We start from the raw sequence: 20,611 nt of genomic DNA, 5'->3' as shown, positions 1-20,611 counted from the left end.
TACAACAAAGTAAGAAACTTGTCTATATTTGTTTATATTGATCTTACTGTACCATCTCACCAGAACAAGACAGTGTGAATGTAATTTTTAGGTGGATTTTCTTCCTAAATAGGGTCAGTTCACCCAAATCACGCACATACAAAACGCATTTTCCCATTTATCCCCTATGGTGTCTATCTATTTGCCGACTTGCTGACTTCCTTACTTGAACTATGGCTGATGATTATGTGCAATTCCATTATTAATGATAAAACACTGCTCAAAGCAGCAGGCGGAGCCAAGGGATGCTTCGATAATGCCAATCACAGCGGCTCCTCTCATAAATAACCGAGAGTTTAATGAGCCAAGACTTAAGCAGGAAACTTTCTACCAAAGGCAAGAATATACAGTTGCCTAAATATCACTTTACCTCACCCCAACATGACTGCAGCATGCCACATTCATCATGCGGCATCCCAAATCTGCTTCCGGGGGCAGAGTAACATTTCTGTTTCAAGACAGACTGAAATTCCTGTCCGTGCATGCAGTGTGCACATTTTTTACTAAACAGTCATATCTAAGATGTGCTTCTGTTTGTTAAATTAATTTATAAAGCGGTTGCTTTTGGTTGCATTTTTATTCCATGCACAATACTGCCGCTACTATAAATACTGTGTGTAATCGTTCTGCTTACATGATGCATAAAGTGAGAACTGCTCCTAGCAATCTTACTAACATCGCAGAATTGCTTTAAAAGTCTTGAGGTCTTTAATAGAGTTCAGGAAGCATCCTGAGGATGGTCAAGTTAAGTACTGTTGAATATGTAATCAGTCAATGATAAAATTGGGCAAAATTAGAAATTGTGGATACATTACAGATACATGTTACTGTAGTGCACTGGTTCTCAATCACAACAGCTGCTATTGTGTAATTGCTGAATGTCCCCTGAACAACAGAAGAAGGCCACAGTGAAATGTGGAAGTTGTGGGCCTGGTGTCACCTTTAACACAGTGAAACTCATGGTGAGCATACTGAGATATGAAAGGCTCTTTTGTAATGACATGGCTGACAATCTCTCAGATATTATGCACCAATCTCATTTCAAACAATATTTACGGCTACTGCCAACGGCTTCAAGTTGTTGACTCAAATAATTTTAGATATGCAAGAACTGATTCTTTGAACTATTGGAGGCAGCAGAGATCAGGATGTAAAAACAACACTTATTATCACTTGCAAAGTTGACATGTTGAGATAAAATGGAGAAAGGGGCAAACTCCTTTTGCTTGGGACTAAACAAAAATGTTCCAGCCTTATATTAAATTAAAATGTAATGACTTCTTACGGTTTAACATGAATTCGACTACTGATTCATACAATAGTATAGAAAAGAAAGAGAGAAAGAAAGAAAGAAAGAGAAAGGCCACTGGCTCCCACAGTGGACTCTTGAAAGCTCATCGCATAGACGCGCAAAGGCTGAACCGTGCAGGACTTGAGCCCCCAGGCCACACCATGAGCTTGAAGCTCAGCAGGGTCACCTGACGCAACGGGCCTCCATCGACAGCCGTGCGTCGGTGGGCTGATGGCCTCAGCTGCTGCCCCTGACAGCCGAGCTCCCGGCATCCATCCAGCCACCAGAGCTCTCCGCGTCTCCTCTGTGGCATTTGGGTCAGTTAGACTGATGCAAGCCACAGTTTCTATTTACGATCTCAAATCCGCAAACTTCATGACGTCTTAATGATGTAATTGGTGGGGCCTTTGTCTGACTGACGATCCATCAATGATGTTTAAATGACGTCATCTAAATTAATGACGTAACTGCCCTTGTACAGTGTATATTCAGTGCACAGTATAGCTATGGGTCTATCTTTAGTCTTGATTTCTTTTTCCATTATTTATATTTCTTTTTTTATTTTTATACTTTAGTTAGTCTATTTAGTTATCGTACAGAATTTGGAATTTAATTGCATTGTTTGTTATTTACCTACCTAAGAAGTAAGAAGGTATGTTTCTTTTTTTGTGTGTGGTTTGGACGTATAGATCGTTAATGCAACTGGTCAACAGACAGGTTTTAAGTGGAGCCTCTGTAACATTTGCTGAACAGTGGCCACTGTCGTTACAAGGGGTAGTTACGGGATAATGGTAAAGGCTACAACATAGTGAAACTACTGCGTAAGTAGAGAGGAGTCATAAAGTCAAAGAACCGACTCAGTAATGCCTCTTAGACAACAGTATCTATCTAGAGTGTTAGTTTTAGCCACTGTGAGCTACTACAAAGGCGTGTTCACTAGGTATAATTTAAATTTTTTATATTAAGACGAAAGGTGTGTTATTTTATGACAAAGTCTTACTGTAAGTATCAAAATATGAGACTGATATCATTATCATAAGGAGTGATAAGTAAAAAAATAATAGACTATTGACAGCCTGACACATTAAACTTAAGTTTGGTTTTAGAGAAATTGTGAAACCAGGTTATCCAGATTAAGGACGATACCTTGAATGGGCTTTGTATGTCCATAAAATTGGTGGACTTGCAAGAGGCATATCAAAATAGAATAGAACAGTCAAAATGGAAGCCGTGGAGGCAGACATATCCTAACTATTAGTCCACAGACTGCATCGAGCTCCAAAAACACTGGATCCTATACTACCCATAACGCTCCATACTCGTAATCACAGACTTTCTGTAAACATAGACTTCTCCAGAGTTACAGACGACATAATAAAGCTTAGCACATGATGAGTGCAAGTCCTCACGTGGAGTAAACTGACCTGTTTTGGAAGAAAAGGCCTGTGTCACTTTTTACTTCAACACCAGGTGTCAGTCTAATACATATCACCAGTTGCCCTGCAGATACTGTATCTTCTAACACACTACCTGCACAGACAGATTGGAAGACACACCACTGTGCATGCTTGCCTCTCTCTGACTTGACATGTTGGTAGCTGCTCAAGAGTCTTACATTTTCTTCTATACCCCCTTCGTGTTTTTCTGAACTCCCTCTCTCTCCCATGTCATGCCTCAACCTGCACCCTCCGCCCCGTGACAGCTCATGCTAATTCCTACGCTGTGATTTGCTGTTGTCTGCGGGGTACCGTGTGCCCACTGCACAATCTGATTGGCTTTTTAAGTGACCCAGCCGGTTTGAGGGGGAGCGGGCTTCCACTATTACCGCAAAGAATAAGTGAGAGATAGACTTGATGACGGAGGCTACAACTTAGATGAGAGCAGCTGCAAAAGAGGAAAGCAAACAGAGGGCAAGTGAGAAAAGAAAGAAGCAGTATGAGATAGAAATATTACAAGGAGAAAGAGAGAAGTAAAAGCCCAGAGTGCCTTGGAGGTCCCTGTAAACAGGTAGGTGTTACATACTGTTGCTGCTGTAGTGCAAACAGTACAATGTCTCTCCGCTTGTGTGTCTCGTTGGCTGATTTCTAGAAGTAAGTTGATGTCAGACTACTCTTTCATTTCTACTTTTCAGACACTGTACAAATAACATGTACCAGCATGTGTGTGTGTGTGTGTGTGTGAGTTTGCATGGGTTCTGGTATGTAATCAGTACCTTCTCTCCCTTTGCTGTTCAGACATGAATAATCGCTCCATCGCCTGGTGGCTGAGACAGATTGGCCTGCCCCAGTACACCAAGATACTAGAAAGTGAATATTATGGTCTTGAGGTATGGGAATGTGCAAAATCATCTTGTGCTTGTGTGTGCTTGTTGATGTCTCGTCTTTCATTTGCTCTGTGCTTCAGTCTTCACGATCCTCATTTTCTCTTTAGTCTTTGCTGACCTTGCTTCTCTGCAGGGTTTGCTGAATGTAACTGATGGAGAGCTGAAGGATGCAGGGATAGAGGACGCAACGCACCGAGAAACCATCCTCAGTCAGCTTTCAAGACACAGACAGAGACTGGACCCGCACTCTGGTGACACACACCGGCCACACGCAAGCCCACATGCACACTAGGGCTAGGGGACAATCAAGTGGAATCATATCATTTTGTATCACATGCAAGGCTGGATTGCAAAGCAGACCACCAGGCCCCAGAACTCAGGGAGCCATGAAAGCTTCAGGCTTACTGTTTGTTTGTGCTAATGTAATACACAAATTCCTCTGAAATAAGCAGCACTTAAGCACGATATCAGCTGAAAAGGGCCTGAAGGCGGGCTATGCTTTGTTGCTTTGTTTTAAGGGGCCCTAGTTGGAAGATGGTCCTTAGATTTAAGACCTTCACTATGTATACACATACCCACATCGCATAATGCTAAATAATGTTTATTCTAATTACCACACAGCTAATTTTGAGGTGGGTATTACTCAACACACTCGTATCGTATCATTCTACAAACTTCAGTAGTACAAATTAATAATTCAGGGCAAGTTATAATTTAAAAGTAAAAAAATGTTATTGAAGCTGTTTTAAAAATATAGTTTTGAAAGATTTGAGGCATCACAGTGAAACAGTTCACTGCATTGAACGTCAGTGGTTTGATTATTTTGTATAATTCTTTACATATATCTGCAAAATCATGATACACAGTATGTTCATCTCAAGGACTGGGTATTGTTTAAAATTAAATTTGGTAGAAATACCAAAAACAATACTACTCTATTTTGATACGTTACTTTAAAGATATAAGCACATTTTTCTACAAAATCTTATTTTTCATTTGAGAATATAATTTTTTTTAAATAAGAATCTAAGAATAAACAAGTTTACAAATATGACAAGACATCCAATGCCAGTTTTCAGTACTTGACAGTTTTCCATCTGGGTGATACAAACACGTTTTGGTCGGCACCAAAAAAGTATTGAGGTTTGATACCCAGCTATATTTATATTTATATATTTAAATGATTAATATTGTGATATGGATTTTATCATATCACCCAGTCCTAGTGCACACACTGTCAAAGAACTACATGTGCACATGCCCACACACATACAGTGTCAAACACAAGGAGGCCTGTCAGCTTCATTTGCTCTTTTTATTGAAAGCAGATTCTGTTCACGTGCTCTTTTTTGGATATTAGTTTATTCAGGTTATTCAAGTAAATATGTTTCTGTGTCTGAGTTTTATGAAAGAAGCCTAAAGAGAAACTCTGAATATCTTTTAAGCATCCATTTCCATTTAAACCTGCACGGAGTAGTCTCTGTTGAAATCATTCATGCTTAGCGTGAAAAGTTTATCAAGTCAAACCGTTATTTACAGTCAAGACTGGAAGTACTGTGTTTGGGGCTTGTTTACTGGCTTGTTTTTGCTTAGTATAAGTTAAGCGTGAGAATCTAGATAGTAAGGCGTGAATGAAAGAGGTTGTCACAAGTTAAATAATGTCTTACACTATGAGTACTGTATATGTGTGTCCACTATCACAGGAATAGTTCAACATTTTGGGCAAAATGCGTAGCTTTGTTACCTTAAATATCTGGAATACAGCTGACCTGGTTCTGTCCTAAAGTGACAAAATACACCTGAACCGCTAAAGCTTACAGATTAACGCAGTATATCTTGTTTGTTTCAGCTTCATATTTAACGGTTAGACTCGAGATTGGTATGGCTCTTCTCTTCTTTAACTCTCTGCCAGAAAGCATATATGCATAGTTTCCAAAATGTTGAGCTATTTCCTTACAATACCCTTTTGTCCCCTCAGCTATGCAGGTCCTGGAGCGCAGGGTGAGCCGAAAGTACTCCCTGGGATCGTCAATGGACCTGGTGAGACCACAAAGTTGGCACTGGATAGCATCACAAATTTAGGGTCACACCGAGCAGGGGACATCTCCTCAGAACACATTTTTCGCCGGCACTCCTCACTTTAGGACAATGCAAACAGTAGCCCCAGGAGTCCTACTATCTGGGTCTCTACCATGTTTTGCAGGTGAAGCCTAAGAAAGATCTGTTTCGTCAGAGTGTTCTGCCCCGCCTCCAGCGCGCTGACAAAAAACACCGCCTGTCCGCCTCCTGCTCGCAGCTCCGCCCCCTGAATGAAGACAACACTCACATCAGCGAGACAGACCGCTGTCAGGACGGCAAACGCAGGTGAGACGACCCCCTATTGGTGTTGTTTGTGCATCTCTGAAGGAGTGTAATAGTGGTTGCGTGTGTGTGAGAGTGTGAGAGAGAGAGAGAAATCCAATCTCTCCAGGTGCTCTATTTCTGTTTGGATAATAATTAACCAGTGCCTCATAAAACCTATGTCAGAGTTGGTAAGCTGACGTAGGTGTACCCAACAATCAGCTGTCTATGATTAAGCTGAAAAGACTCAATTCATGAAAAGCTTTTATGAAAATTAAACAACATCACGATCTTACTTTGTACCTTCATCGGCGAGGAAACCAGCAGCGTGCTGATGACTAACACACAATAAACAACACACCTTGGGACTTTGATATTTTGGTCATTCTTCCCCTCAGCGAGAAGTCAAGCTCTTGGTGACAAAGGCCAGAGTGTGTGTTTGTAAGAGAAGGTTCAGTGCAGGCTCGTTTTCGGTATTAAAGGGCCAGATACACTTAAATTACAAAAAGACAAGTTTCCACTCTATCCCCGGTGGTATTGAGCCATGCAGATAGTTTTGGTTTTGGTTAGTGGTTTAGTTTAGTCTTGGTCTGCGTTATCCAGATCTAAGATTTCTGCTGCCACCTCAATACAATAGGAGTGAAGGGAATTCTCTTTGAGGCGCTGAGGGCACTAAAAAAATTTACATTTGAAAACCTCGGCAACTTGTCTTTCTAGAAACAACCTTCCAGTTACTCTGAATGATCCACAGACCTTGCTGTGAACAGTTTTTACAGGAACTACTTTCTGATGAAGAGACAGTCCCTTAAAAAAAAAAAAAAAAGAGTAACTGAAAAAGACACAGCTGGGACTTTTCAGTGCTTTGAGGAGCAGAAAGAAAAGTCAGGGCACCTCCATTGTTCTGAGGTACCTGCAGAAGTTTCAGTGGTGAATACTTCAAAATCTCAGCGCATAAAGCCAAATCTCCCTGCATGGCTAGATACTGTAAGTCAGAAAATATTGTATTTTTTTGTAATTTGGGTAAACTGACTCTTTGAGATAATACAGCCTTTCTGGTGGTTATTTGCTCACCAGTAGTAAAAAGAAGACATATTTTATCACTAGATACTAGACGTATGTAGCCATGCACGTGGTTTTTGGTTTTGAGATTTCTGTCTCTAAAGATTTTCTGCTGCTAGCCCACCACAATGGAGGTGAAGTGAGTTTTGTTTGTGGTGCTCAAAGCACTGAAAAATGACATTTTAGAAATCGGTCTTTAAAAAGTCTTTCCGGAATTACTGTCCCTGTTACATTAAGCGGATCCACAGAACAAAATGTGTACAGTTTTCATCGGCACAATACTTTCTGCTGAAGAAGTACTCTCTATGAAATTGGCTGACCATGTGTGTGATGATGGACCACTGGGCACAGACGAACAAAAGGCCCCCCCCGATACGTGGCAGCAGACCCCCAAAAGGTAAAGTGCTGCTGTTGGGAGAAAACTGCACTTAAACGACAGTATTTTGTTAACACAGGTAAATGAAGATAGCTTTCATTTTAGTTTAGTTTCATGTCAGTTTACGACTAACAATTATTTTCATTGTTAATGAATCTGCTGATTATTTTTTCAATGAACTGCGTGAACTTTAAAATGTCAGAATACTGACAAATATCCATCACAATTTTGTAAAGCCCAAGCTGAAGTCATCAATTGTCTCGTTTTGTCCCACACTAGGTTACTGTGACGTAAAATAAAGAAAAGCAGCAAATCCTTAAAATTTAGATGCTGGAACAAGGGAATATTTGGCTTTTTTTGCTTGAAAAAATGACATAGCCAAACTAGAATGGCTCTCAGTACAGCGCATACCTCAGCCAAGGCGAAACATGCCCTCTCTCGCTATATTAAGGACAGTGTAAAAAAAATTCCTGGATCCATCCCTTTAACCGGATCCACATCAGAAATCTAATGGCTTCCTCCCTGGCCCATGTCCCACCCTTCCACCAAGTTTGGTACAAATCGGCTCGGTACTTTTTGAGTAATCCTGCTGAACGATAAACCAACACACAGACGCGGAGTGAAAACATAACCCTCCCTGGCAGAGTAATTTACCGATTGTCAAAAAAAGTTGCTGATTATTTCTCTGTTTAAACAGTGAATTGCTTCAGCTCCAGAAAACATTATGGAAAACTATACATAACCATAAAACGAAGCCTGTGGAGCAGGTTATATATCTTCAGAGCAGAACAAGTCAGCTGAGAAATATATCTAAAATATTCTACTGTAGCCCCAGTATGGACTTGCCTACTTTTGATTCAGCACTCTGACTTTCCGACAAGAAATCTTAGTCACTTTATACAGAGGCTCTGGTTTAGCCCCGCCCCCTGACGCCGTGGGCCCCAGACCTGTGCCAGATGTTGCTGTTGAAATTCTTCTGTTATTCTTTCACTGCACATAAAACCAAAATGACCCACGTGGCTAGAAACTGTGAGAGGAAAGTAAGAAAATACGGTTAATATTATTGTTTGATTTAGGTGAACCTACCCTTTAATCTAGGTGTAAAAAAGAACAATCTTAGAGAATATTGAGTCATTTCTATGGAGAAATGCACATGAATATGACTACAGGGGTATCCTCTTTAAAGGTAACACCGGACGAGTAGTGTACGTGTCTAAGAGGAGGCTGTCAAGTTCAGGCACATCTCTGGTCACTAGTTGTCAAGTGGTGAGTGCTGAAAGCCCCTGAGGTTGTCAACCAAAACTGTGGCTCTCAGTGGAGCGGATAGCTCTCCCCTCTGATTGGCTCAGACACACCTGAACCCCAGGTGAAATAAATGACAGACACACCTGGCCGTACAGCACCTGAACATTAATGGACTGAGCCCAGGTATGAGCATCTTTTTAAGCTAATGCACATGGGAGAAGACGTTTAGAAAACTTTAGCTAACGGTTTGATTATTTAAAGCTTCATTCCTGAGAATTTGTGTGGCTGTCATGGACCGAACTGGTTCTGGCATCTGTACAACATCTGTTCTGAACCGTGGGCAAAGTTAACCTTCGGGGGGGGGGGTTATTTTGGGTCCCTACTGGCCCCAACTACATGGCATTTTCATTATTTCCCAAAGGAAACCAACCAGAGCTGTAGAGCAGAAATGATCAGGTGTTTAATGGATGACTCAACTGACAGTAAACTAATTGCCAACTCTTTTGATAATCTAAAGAGACCAAATCAATACCATTAAGTACTTTTTTTTTTTTTTTTAAACCTACGCATACCTCTGTACAGCTACCTACCATATAATCCTGACAGTATCCAGGTGATGTGTCGGTATCCGAGGAATGCCAGGCAGATAGCGGTGTTTCAGCACCGGGGCCTCGGGCGGAGGGGGGGAGGAGGAGGAGGAGGAGCTCGGGCGAACTTGTGAGAACTCGTCCGAAACTGCTCGTGCCGGGAGGAAGGCGAGGGGAGAGGGGCTGGGAGGGACCGGAGCGGCGAAGGATCGCAGGATTGCCCCAGCTGTTGTTCGCTGGTGTTTTAGTTCGGACCGCAAACCGGAAAACATGTCCGGGACGACCGGGCTGTGAAGCGGGCTGACAGGTAGGACCGTTGGCCGCTGCCAGTAGAACGTTTTTTTTTTTGAAGCGCGGACAACCTCGTTAATTAACGCGAGATGTTCGATGTCAGTCAAGGTTTCTGGCCGTTTTTTTGTTTTTGTGTGCGTGTGTATATTGATGTAACTTTTCCTTAGTCTTTCTGAACATCTATTCTTCCCTCTGACATATCAGGCTGTTAAAAACCTCGTTTGAACCTTTTTAGACCCCCCCCAAAAAAAGTCGAAAGTGCTACTTTGGTTACTTCTTGCTAACAACCTACCTGTTGCACAGTTTGCGGAGTTTTTTTTTTTTTTTTTCTCAGCATGTTCAGTTTCAGAGCAAGCGGGAACCGAATAGAAGCCATTAACCTACTTTACAGTGACATTAGCTATCGGTGTCGAGGTGTGTGTGTGTGTGTGTGTGTGTGTGTGTGTGTGTGTGTGTGTGTGTGTGTGTGATGATCCGATCTCTCGGAGGAATACCAGCCAGCCGGTGAAGCTGAAGAAAAAAAACAACTGTTTGAAACACGGTTACGTGTGGTTTCAGGTTGCATTTCACAATAGTGGCTCCCTGCACAGGTGTCTCTGGTGCGCCGCGTGGGCCAACGCCCCTCAAACAGGATGTTACCTCTCTTACCTCACAACAAATCCCACAGCTGTGATTTATCTGAATGACCGCGTGTGTGTGTGTGTGTGTGTGTGTGTGTGTGTGTGTGTGTGTGTGTGTGTGTGTCAGTCAGAGTCTACGTTACTGCTGTCCCCTGGGTTAGTTACAGCTACAGTCCTTGCCAGTTTATTAGGTACACCTCGCTAAACCCAATGTAGTCAATGAATCAACAGATCTGCCATAAACTCTACCTCCTATGAATGTAATAATGTTTTGAGGTTTTTGTTGAAACGATTTAAAGAGGTTTCGATTCAGCTTTATTGTCATTCCGGAGGCCTCTAGTTTGTGAATTTCACTGCGATCACAAAGTTATTTTATTTTAAATCTGTTATCACCCGATCACACTCAGATGCCAGTTTGGTAGGAACCCCAAGCTAAAACCAAAAGCAGTCCTGCAATAAATCCTCCCTTCACTGAGGCAATAATGTTCAGTTTTTATTGAATTTGTTCCCAGAGGCATTGATTCAACTGTACTATCATTTTAGTGGATGTCATTGTGCTGCTGTTGAACTAGTATTACATTTTACCGAGTGGTGTTTCCGTTAGACAGGTCTTTAGCCTAACCTCATTGATGTAAATGGGTTGGACAAAGTAATACAAGGATCACAGACTGCAGCCTCCAAAATGACCATGCAGTTGAATCAACGCCTCTCTAAAAAAGGTTTAACACAAACTGAACATCATTGCCTTCATGAAGGGAGGATTTATTGCAGGACTGTTGGATTAGACTGTTTAGGTTTTAGCTGGGCGTTCCTAATAAACTGCCAACTAAATATATATCAACGAAGTTAGACTCACTTATGGAGACACCTGTCAGTGTAATGCAATACAGTTAATGATGATATATTTTATTTATAGAGTGCTTTTCTAGATAATCAATCACAAGAATACAGTTAGGTAAGTTTAAAAAAAAAAAAAGCAGAGAAAATGATTCACATTGACATTTTTAGACCAAATGATTAATCAATTAACCAAGTCCATAATGGGGGAAAAAAAAGTTAGTCGCAGCCCTAGTGTAGAGCAGGACATAGGATGAGACTTTAAAAGCTGTTGTGGAGCAACTTTTTAAGAATAGTAAGATTCATGTAGATTTTTGTTGTAAAACCCAATAAACAAGGGGTTAAAACGCCACGTCACTCTAGCCTGGTTGGATTTGTAAGTGGAGAGAGGGAGTTCAAATTAACAGTGCCAAAAAAACGGCAGCCTCCAAAATGGACATAAAATTGAATCAACTCTCTCTCTCTAAAACAGTTTCAACCAAACCCGAATATTCTAACCTTAATGAGAGGAAAATATGCTGAACGACTGTTCTACTGGGCTGAATTAGGTGAATCAGTGTAAATATAACAAAAAGATGTGTATTTGTTTTTGTTCAGTGGATGTTAATAGTTATGGTTGTAGTTCAGGGTCAAAGCAGGGTAAACAAGCAACCCTCACAACACTGTTGGAGCACAGTGGGAGTCATTGAGTTATTGAGTTCAGCCCTGTTGTGAGTTCTCAGAGCTGTCCATCTGTTAGTCTTGTGTTTAGAGGCAGGAAGTTGGAAGCTTAGGGAGGAAGGAAGGAGAAAAAAGAGGCAGGCTATTAAAAGTCCCTCAATTTGTTCTGGTGTTAATGACAGACCCAGACCTTGGCTTCGGCCTTCCATCCTTGTACTGTTCATGGTCAGAGAAAAAACATGGAACCATCATCTGTGGCTCCCTCGGGTTTAATTTGGTAGCCCAAATCACATCTTTTCTCTTGTTTTTCAGCAAGAGGAGGAGTGTCACTGCATACCTCAGCCAGCTGAAGGTAAGAGGTTAAACAAACGGCCTCTCCGACTCTCACTTGCTCCTTTCTGGCTGCCTTTTTTTCTGTATATTTTCATTTATACCCCAGCTCGTACAAAATGTGAGCACAGACAACATGCAGATTAACTAATTAAGTTGGCTGCTGCTGTGTGTGTTGCAGGTTTTTGGTGGTCGGAGAGAGATGGACTCGTTAAAGAAGGAGCTGGAGGAAGAGCTGAAGCTCAGCACCGAGGACCCGAGGAGCCATGCATGGTACCACGGACCACTGACCCGAGAGGTGCTCTATGGACCGTACTATTCTAACTGTATTTACACTTAATAAAACATTTTTATACACACAAATTAGAGGAATAGATTGACTTTTAGTATGGATGTGCACTTCCTTGTTAAGAAGAGTTACTTCAATACCACTCTCACATCTGTATGATTAAATATGAAGCTGGAGACAGCAGCCAGTTAGCTTAGCATAAGGATGGGAGGATTTATTGCATTAGACTGCATTAGTTTTAGCTAGTTGTACCAAAAAAAAAAACTGGCAAATGAGTATATTTACCATACAGACATGTAACATCTAAGAAAGCAAATAAAGTGTAGTTCTAGAACCTCTTGTGCAACTTACGCCAGGCCTAAGTCATATACAGTATGACGTCGACACACGTGTGAATCTCCATGCCCAGCTGACCAAGTTCACCCGCTGACTTGTCTCCAGGCTGCAGAGTCTCTGTTTGAGAGGGACGGAGACTTCCTGGTCCGAGACTCAAGCTCTGCCCCTGGTGACTATGTTTTGAGCTGCTTCTGGAAGAACGGGCCCATGCACTTTAAGATCATACGAGTGGTCCTTCGTCCCAAAAAGGTGCGTTTGTGTTATGTGTGTGTGTGTGTGTGTTGTCGTTGGGCAGCAAGTGGGGGATAATTGATTTAATCATTAAAATAATTTAATAAGCAGCAATGCCAAACATTAAGTGGTTTCAGCTTCTTAACATGTGGGAATTTTCTGCCTTTGGTAACATGTATTTTAGTATAATTTATAATCCACCTCTCCGCCATTGATCCGTATATTCAGTATGTTCCAAACACTCGCAGTCAAAACATACACACTACACATACACTATTTCTATGCTGCACTATTGTTCCCTCACAGCTCTGAAACTCTGGCAGAAATATTTAGTGATTAATTTGACAAAGTGATGATTGATTGGAACATGCTGAGCATGCAGACCAATAGGGCAGAAGTGGATTATGTTGCAAGAGTGGTTTGAGAAATATTTATGAACTTCTGATGCTTTTTCTTTTTTTCAACATTTTGCTGTGAATCTGGGTAACTATTGTAACTTCTATAAATCCAAGATGACCTCTGCTAAAGCTACAGTAGCCACTTTACTCGCCTCTTGGGGGTGAGAATCCATCACTGAAAAGGTAGATTTTTGTTGGACTATTCCTTTTCAAAGGCTCTGCTTGATAAATATTAAGTGTGTGCCTCCGTCCGTGTGACAGGGCTACTCTCGGGAGCTGTTCCAGTTTGAGGAGGATCGCTTTGACAATGTTCCCGCTCTGATCCGGTTCTACGTGGGCGGCCGTCGGCCAATCTCCCAGGCATCAGGTGCTGTGATCTTTCACCCAATCACACGGACCCTTCCTCTGCGTGTCATCATCGAGCAGCATGCGGAGCCCAAAGGCAGCAGCGGCGGCGGCAGCGGTGGCGGCGCGGGGGGAGAAAAGCGCACTGAACCCGACAAAAGACGCAGCTTCAGCTCCACGTACACTGACGCACTGCAGGGCATCAATCCGCTGCTAAGGTGGGAGGAAGTCTGTTGAAATGTAGTGCAGTGAACGTACACATGTATTGTGCTGAAACGCACTACATGTAGTCAAACAAATACAAGTAAACATGCTCATGAACTTTATTTTATGTGTGGCAGGAGCGGAAGTCAGCCTGCTAACTTGGAGAATGTGGGACGGAGGCCTTCGCTTCAGTCTGCGCAGTCTGACAGTAACCTACGAACAGGTACATTATCATATACATGCAAACTATTACACACGGGTCCCTCAGCGTTAACCCCTAATGTCCACAGGATGTGGCTGTGTCATGTTCGGACTCTGTCATGGCTGCTGGACACAATGCAAATGCCCACTGGACGTGTAAAGAAAGCGGCTCAGGCGAACCTACATAAATGCCAATATTTGCTGACATACTAGACATATAATTAATATTTGATGTTGCATTTTATTAATAAATGACTTTGTCATTATGATATTTATTTTTCTTAATGCTAGCAGTGGCTGGGAGCCCTGACAACGCCGTGTGGTTTATTTTTCACCTGGTTGCTGTCACTCTTCTTCCTCCAGGTGTTCCACTGACCACTCCGTCAGAGGACACCGGCCCCGCCCCCATCTCCCCAGTGTTTCGCACAGGCAGCGAACCCCTGCTGAGCCCACGACCACGACACACTCGCCCGTCCCATCCAGGTAACATGCATACACAGGCACGCAGGCTTCCTCTTTGAACCTATGATACACAACACACACTCATAGCTCCCCCTCGCTGTGCCTGCAGGTGGCGGCGTAACTTTACGAGGCTCGGATGGACAGCTGCACCCCAGAGCTCCCCCTAAACCTCTCAGGGTCTCTGCCGTTTTCCCCAGTGCCATGTTTCCTCCACCCACGGACTCAGACGAAGACCCCACCTCTTTCTACACTGAGCTTGTCATCCAGGTAAAAAATTCTACGATTCACTCGCAGCTCAGTTGATCCTTTTTTTTTTTTTTTTTTTTTTCCTCTTTCGCTATTTGGGGAAATGAGAGATTATTTCCACTGGCTGTTGTGTCCAGGTGCCACATTCCCGACGGAAGGGCCACGTGGACCGATTACGTGCAGAGGAGAAGTGGCAGAGCCGTGCCCGCCTCACAGAAACTTCCTTTGACTTCCTGGAGGCCCAGAAGAACGAGGCATCATCACAGCTGCTGTTTGACAAAGAGCTGCAGAGGAAGGCGGCTGAGGAAGTGGAAGATTGCCATTTTGAACGGCCACATGTTTGTATTAATGAAATTTTATTTACTGTCTGTAGTTTTCATTGTTTGCTTAGGTTTTAAGTATATATGGAGGTTAAATGCCAAACCAGTGTTTTCCAAGTATTAGTTCCTTAATTTCAAAACCATCGTGGGTGGTTTTAGATTTTCAAATGGTTTCTACTCATTTCCTTTTAATATATATAAAACCAAACTATCAAGAGATTTCTTTAACCACAAATGCCAAAACGTGGTCAGTGGTTCCAACTTCCCAAATATAACAGTTTTCTGGTTTATCTAGTCCTCTATGACAGTAAATTTGAATACTTCTTGGTTTTGTGCTGTTGGTCAGAGGAAAAAAAAAAAGCATTTTGAATATGGCACGTCGGCTGTGTGAAATTGTTTTGGAAATTTTCCACTATTTTTTGACAACATATAGAGAAAAATACAGCTAATAATTAGTCGCTTAATCAAGAAAAATTATTGTAAGTTTAATGAACATAATCATTAGTAGCAGCTGTATTACCACACAACGATTCATGATGCACTGACAAAAAATAAATGCAGACTCAAGGGTCTGCTAATAGATTTTCACATCAAACAGAAAAACAGATATCAGTGATTTGTAGTATGTGTTTTAAAACATGCAAAGCTACTTGTATGATCATTAAACAGTGAAAGACAATGTACAGAAATGTAGCAATTATTCTAAAATATCCCTCAGTTTTGAAGATGGTGATTAAGAGGAGCTGATCAGGATTATAATCTTTGAAATGAGTGCAGCTAGCAATCTGAGATACACTGTAGCTCTGCAACCAAAGCAACATAAAATTAAAACTTCCCATGCTGCTGAAGACAGATTGAGATGGAGCTTGGCTTTTGTTAATGCTGGCCTAATCTTGAGACAACCTACGGCCATGTTGTCTCTGTCCTGTGATGGCCAATCGAGTGACCTCCTTTTGCCGCCAGTTGTCACAGTGATGATGTACGTATGCACTGTCCGCACACTATCGCAGGTGGAGTCGGTGTCATGTTTCCAGCTGGATCAGTTTGAGTCGCTGCTTTTACCGGAGAACAACCGACCTCTGGAGCCCAGCGTCCTGCTCGTGGTCAAGGAGCTCTTCAACAGCTCGGACTCCAACACCACCGCTCTGCACATGCTCAGTGTTGACTGCCAGGTCAGTGAACATTTAACTTGACCAAGTAGATTTTCAGAATCATTATACAGTACACTTTATTTTTATTGTTGTGCTCCAGCCATTTAGGACCTACTGTTAACAGACTTCTCGAGCTTAAAGCTTAACAAGTATTTTTAAGTTGTAAGAAATTTGATTAACAATTTTTATTCTTAATTAAGATCAAATTAAGTAAAATAAAATTTTACTTTCAGTTGTTTGATAAATATGGGCCCTGGTTTATAATTTGGTGTTTTCAGTAAACTTCAAAGACCAAAGGCCATGGATTTATCATTGTTGTGATACTGCAGGTAGCACGAATTGTTGGGGTGACGGATGAGCAGAAGAGGATTATGGGAGTTGGATCGGGGCTGGAGCTTGTGACTCTGCCACATGGACACCAGTTACGACAGGATTTGTTGGAAAGGTACATGAAGCTAACACACTTTATACACTTAAAAAAAAGGTGGATGAATAGATCAAAAGGTAGGTAGGTCAAACGTTGCAGAACCAACCCCATTTTAACCAGTTTTTGTTGAAATTTAAGCAGTTCAGGTCCAACAAAAAGCCTTAAGTGGTACAAAGGTAAGTGGGGAAACTGCCCAAGGTAAATGGAATGGAAGTAAATGAAGCCTTGAAAGTTGATGCAAACAATTCCCACAGGTGCCCCAACTTTAGATTATTACTTGCAAACCCACTGTCTGTACAAAGGCAGTGTTGGAACAAACTGTGTTACTGCACCCTCTGATACATTATTACGACAACACTGTACTGCAAGAAGTAGAACTGTATATTGCTATAATAATGGTGAGAACAAGGTAAGTAAAACAGGGAAACAGACTGGTTGGTCAGTGGTTCATCCTATAGCAAGAAAATGACCCAAAAAACTATAAAAAAACAGAACCAGACGGTAGCTTCAAATGATGTAAGACCAGCACAGTCTCCAGACTTAAACCCCATGGAGCTGGTTTGGGATGAACTGGACAGAAAGTGAAAGAAAAGCAACCTGCAAGTGCAACACATTTGTGGGAAATTCTGCAACAGTGTTGGGATGAACTTTCTGAACAGTGTTTCATTTCAGTTGTAGAAAGAACGTTGCAAAAGTGTGTTCGGCTGCTGGATGAGTCAAAAATTTAGATTAAATTTAGGATTTAAGATACCATGATTCCTTTTTTAGAACATCTTCATTATTTATTGTTCTATGCTTTAATTTCAGAGTACTCTGAGACTTTTTTTTTTTTTTAGGCATCATCTAATGGCACTGGGAGTTGCCGTGGACATCCTGGGCTGCACGGGGACCGTGAGCCAGAGGGCGACTGTTTTACATAAATTAATCTTATTGGCTCAGGCCCTGAAAGAGCACGCCCACAACCTCTACTCCTTCTCAGCCGTGATGAAGGCTCTGGAGATGCCTCAGGTGGTGTAATTATGACAAAGATATGCTTGCTCTATGTAAAGCTATGCACAGTGGAAAAATGGCTGAAATGGCCTTACACATATATTGGTGTGTGCACGTGTGCAGATAGTGCGACTGCAGATGACGTGGCGAGCGCTGAGGAGGAACCACACAGAGAGTGCAGTTTTATTTGAAAAGACACTCAAACCCTTCATGAACTCGCTGAACGATGGAGACGGTGAGTGGTGGAGTTGACATCACATTCCTTTGGCAGGTGCTTTTGTCCAGTGTGACTTTTCAAACTCGTAATTACAAATTGGAAGTGCGACCCTCCCAGTTAAACAGCTTTTCTGTTTTTTCTTTTTTTTTTTTCTTTTTTCTGAAAGAAATTAAATGGACGTAAGTGTGCTGAGGTGTTGAAAGAGCTTAAATACGGAACAGCTGATAGGACCTGCAGTCGTTTAGTTTTGTCTTCAGTGTAAAACCAAAAAAATCTAAAGCCACGGAACAAATTACTTTCAGAACATTTTATATCATTTTTTTTCTTTATTCTTAATATTCAGGGGTTATTTCTCCTCATCAAAATATGAACTGGCTTTTTACACGTGTGTGTATATGTACGTTACTAATGCCTTGTAAGTATGTATCCTAAATTTGTAGGCCTAAAGCTAACAATTCATTTTAATTATTGATTGATTATTGGGTGTAAAAAATAAATAATTCAGAGGATAGTGAATCGCAGATCCCCAGTACCCAAAGTGATGTCTTCAGATTATTTATCTTTTCTGACCAAACATTTATTACCTGATATTCAATTTACCACCATAAAAGCAAACTTTTGGCACTTTTGTTTAAGATATGACTTTTATGTGTGTAACATCTAATGTAGTCTGTTGTGAAAGTAAAATTGCATTATAGGCAATTTCTGCAACAAGCAGCGATGAGGAGCGCGTGACAGATGTCTGGTTCTACCTCCACACCCTCCCTTTTTTTTTTTTTTTAAATTTCATTTCAAACTTATCTTCAGCCCCAACCAATGCTGACTCAAATGACATCACTCGAGACAGTTTATCAGACTTCACACAGCTCCCTCTAGAGCCACAAAGGGCTTCATAAAACTTTTTTCACATCTTTACAAGTCTTAGGCAGTACTACTAAACAGACTATGATGTCTAAAATCGTCGCGCTTCTCCTTTCATTGTGTTAAGTTCTACTGGGGAAAAACACGTGCTACATCTAGCATTTAAACCAGTTAATGTAGTGCCTTTGGTTTTACGTTTTCTGTGTGTTCATATGTTTTTCTGTAGATTCTGTGGTTCAGGGTGCCATAGCCATGCCGCACCTTGTGCCTCTGCTGATGGTGATGGAGGGCGAGGACCCGGTCGAGAACAGCGAGCGAGGCTGTCAGCTTCTCTACGATGTTCTTCAATCAGCTCGCAGTAATGCGCTACACGCCCAGGATTATCAGAAGCATGCACACACTCTGCTCACAGGTACACACATACACGTACAGTGATACCTCTCTTTTTCAAAGACGCAATCGGCCGCATAAAACAAAATCCTACATCTCTTGATGTTTTCTGTGAAGTTCGTTTCTTTCGAGTTTTTCAAAACAGATTAACCAAACTCTCTTAACTCTGCCAGCAGCACACATTGTGAATGTCATTTCTCTGTAACGCTGCCGTTTGTAGGCAGCTTTCAATCACAAAAATTTCACCAAAGAGTACAAAGATAAACTTTACCACTGCAGGTCCTGCTGTCAGAAATCAGCACACAAAAACCTAACAAACTTAGAAATGTATTTAGTTGCATTAGGGGAAATTCAAATTGGCAAGTTGATGATAATTAATATTCTGTTCCCCAAATCATTGTTTATTTTAGTTATTCATTTTAGTTTTAGTAGATTTTGGGAACATAAACTCTAAATTCATTGAGGTTAAGGCATCGTGATTTTAAGTCAAATAAGTGTTTTCCCTCCTGTGGAGCGAGGCAGACTTTATGTACGTGACGTATGCGACAGGTCGTGGATCACTCACGAGTTTCGTTTGAGAAAATTCCAAGTACGAAAAAATTGGTGAATGCAACAAATTCTCTTGTATCACTATATCAAATGGTTCCTGCATGAGGCTTATTGTAAAGGTAAAAATAAACAGTTGCTCTGGCAGAAAGTAGGTAAGTCCATCATGTGTTGCATCTGATCTGATCAAATGTCCGTCGCACTGCTTCACCAGGAGGCTGGGAGCCAATCCCTGAGCTGCTGGAGGCTTTCCGGACAGAGTTCGCCCTGCGGCTGCTCTGGGGTCAGTCAGGTGCATTGGCCGACAGAAATGAGCGCTACGAGAAGTTCGACAAAATTCTGTGTGTTCTCTCCGATAAACTGGAACCCGTGGAGATCACCCCACAACAACCTGAGCAGCAAGACCAGTTTCACTAGGTGAAAGGCGAAATCAGCAAGTGAAGATGAAAAAGGGACGTTTTTTGTTGCATTCTGGTGTTTCCTGGTGGCAAGGGCAGACATCTGCCCCCTAACATCGCAGACAGAGGGAGAAGTAATTTTTTCCTTTCCTTGCTGAGATGTGAGTGACTGTTTGTCTAGCTTGTCATGTGACAACTTGACTTGTATATAAATTTTATCTGTAATGTGCGGACAGACCTTTATTGTGAAAAGGGCTGTGTTTGATTCATTTTCCTTTTTAGAGGAAAAATCTGACATTGTTTACCCAAAAACTTGCATCTGTTTACTTTTCCAAATGTGTGTTTCTGATACTCAGATACTGGAGGCTCCAAAAGACCAGCATGAACATTAATGAACGTTATTAAAACTAAGTTAGCTCCCTTTGTACATGAACTGCTGCTGTAAGGGACCACACTGGAAATTGTTTGGGTTTTTTTTTTTTCACTTCAGTGTTTCTAACAATAAATTAATGTTTACTTTTTATTTGGCAGTTGTTTTTTTTATCCTCATAAATAACACTGTTGAGAAACAAAAAACACAAGAAATCAGGCTTTTTTTTTT

The 20,611-nt window shown here is 41.6% G+C and overlaps 1 protein-coding gene across 3 annotated transcripts; it reads left to right on the top strand.

The window, feature by feature from the left end:
* Positions 1-8,763: 8,763 nt before the first annotated feature.
* On the top strand, positions 8,764-20,494 carry sh2d3a (SH2 domain containing 3A). 3 transcript variants are annotated; one of them, XM_040144948.1, is made up of 15 exons: positions 8,764-8,856; positions 11,981-12,020; positions 12,180-12,296; positions 12,729-12,872; positions 13,514-13,815; positions 13,939-14,024; positions 14,366-14,485; positions 14,574-14,731; positions 14,848-15,048; positions 16,041-16,202; positions 16,511-16,626; positions 17,445-17,616; positions 17,722-17,833; positions 18,903-19,088; positions 19,827-20,494. In XM_040144948.1, exons 3-15 carry the CDS (start codon positions 12,201-12,203, stop codon positions 20,027-20,029), a joined length of 2,058 nt encoding a protein of 685 aa, XP_040000882.1. In that variant the 5' UTR covers positions 8,764-8,856; positions 11,981-12,020; positions 12,180-12,200; the 3' UTR covers positions 20,030-20,494. The 3 variants fall into 3 exon arrangements, with proteins under 3 accessions (XP_040000882.1, XP_040000880.1, XP_040000881.1); XM_040144946.1 differs by lacking the exon at positions 8,764-8,856 and adding an exon at positions 9,075-9,129; XM_040144947.1 differs by lacking the exon at positions 8,764-8,856 and adding an exon at positions 9,445-9,567.
* The last annotated feature ends 117 nt before the right edge of the window (positions 20,495-20,611 follow it).

Source organism: Xiphias gladius, chromosome 15, assembly GCF_016859285.1.
Source record: "Xiphias gladius isolate SHS-SW01 ecotype Sanya breed wild chromosome 15, ASM1685928v1, whole genome shotgun sequence".
NCBI classification, from domain to species: Eukaryota; Metazoa; Chordata; class Actinopteri; order Istiophoriformes; family Xiphiidae; genus Xiphias; species Xiphias gladius.
This window is presented reverse-complemented; position numbering and strand designations above follow the sequence as displayed.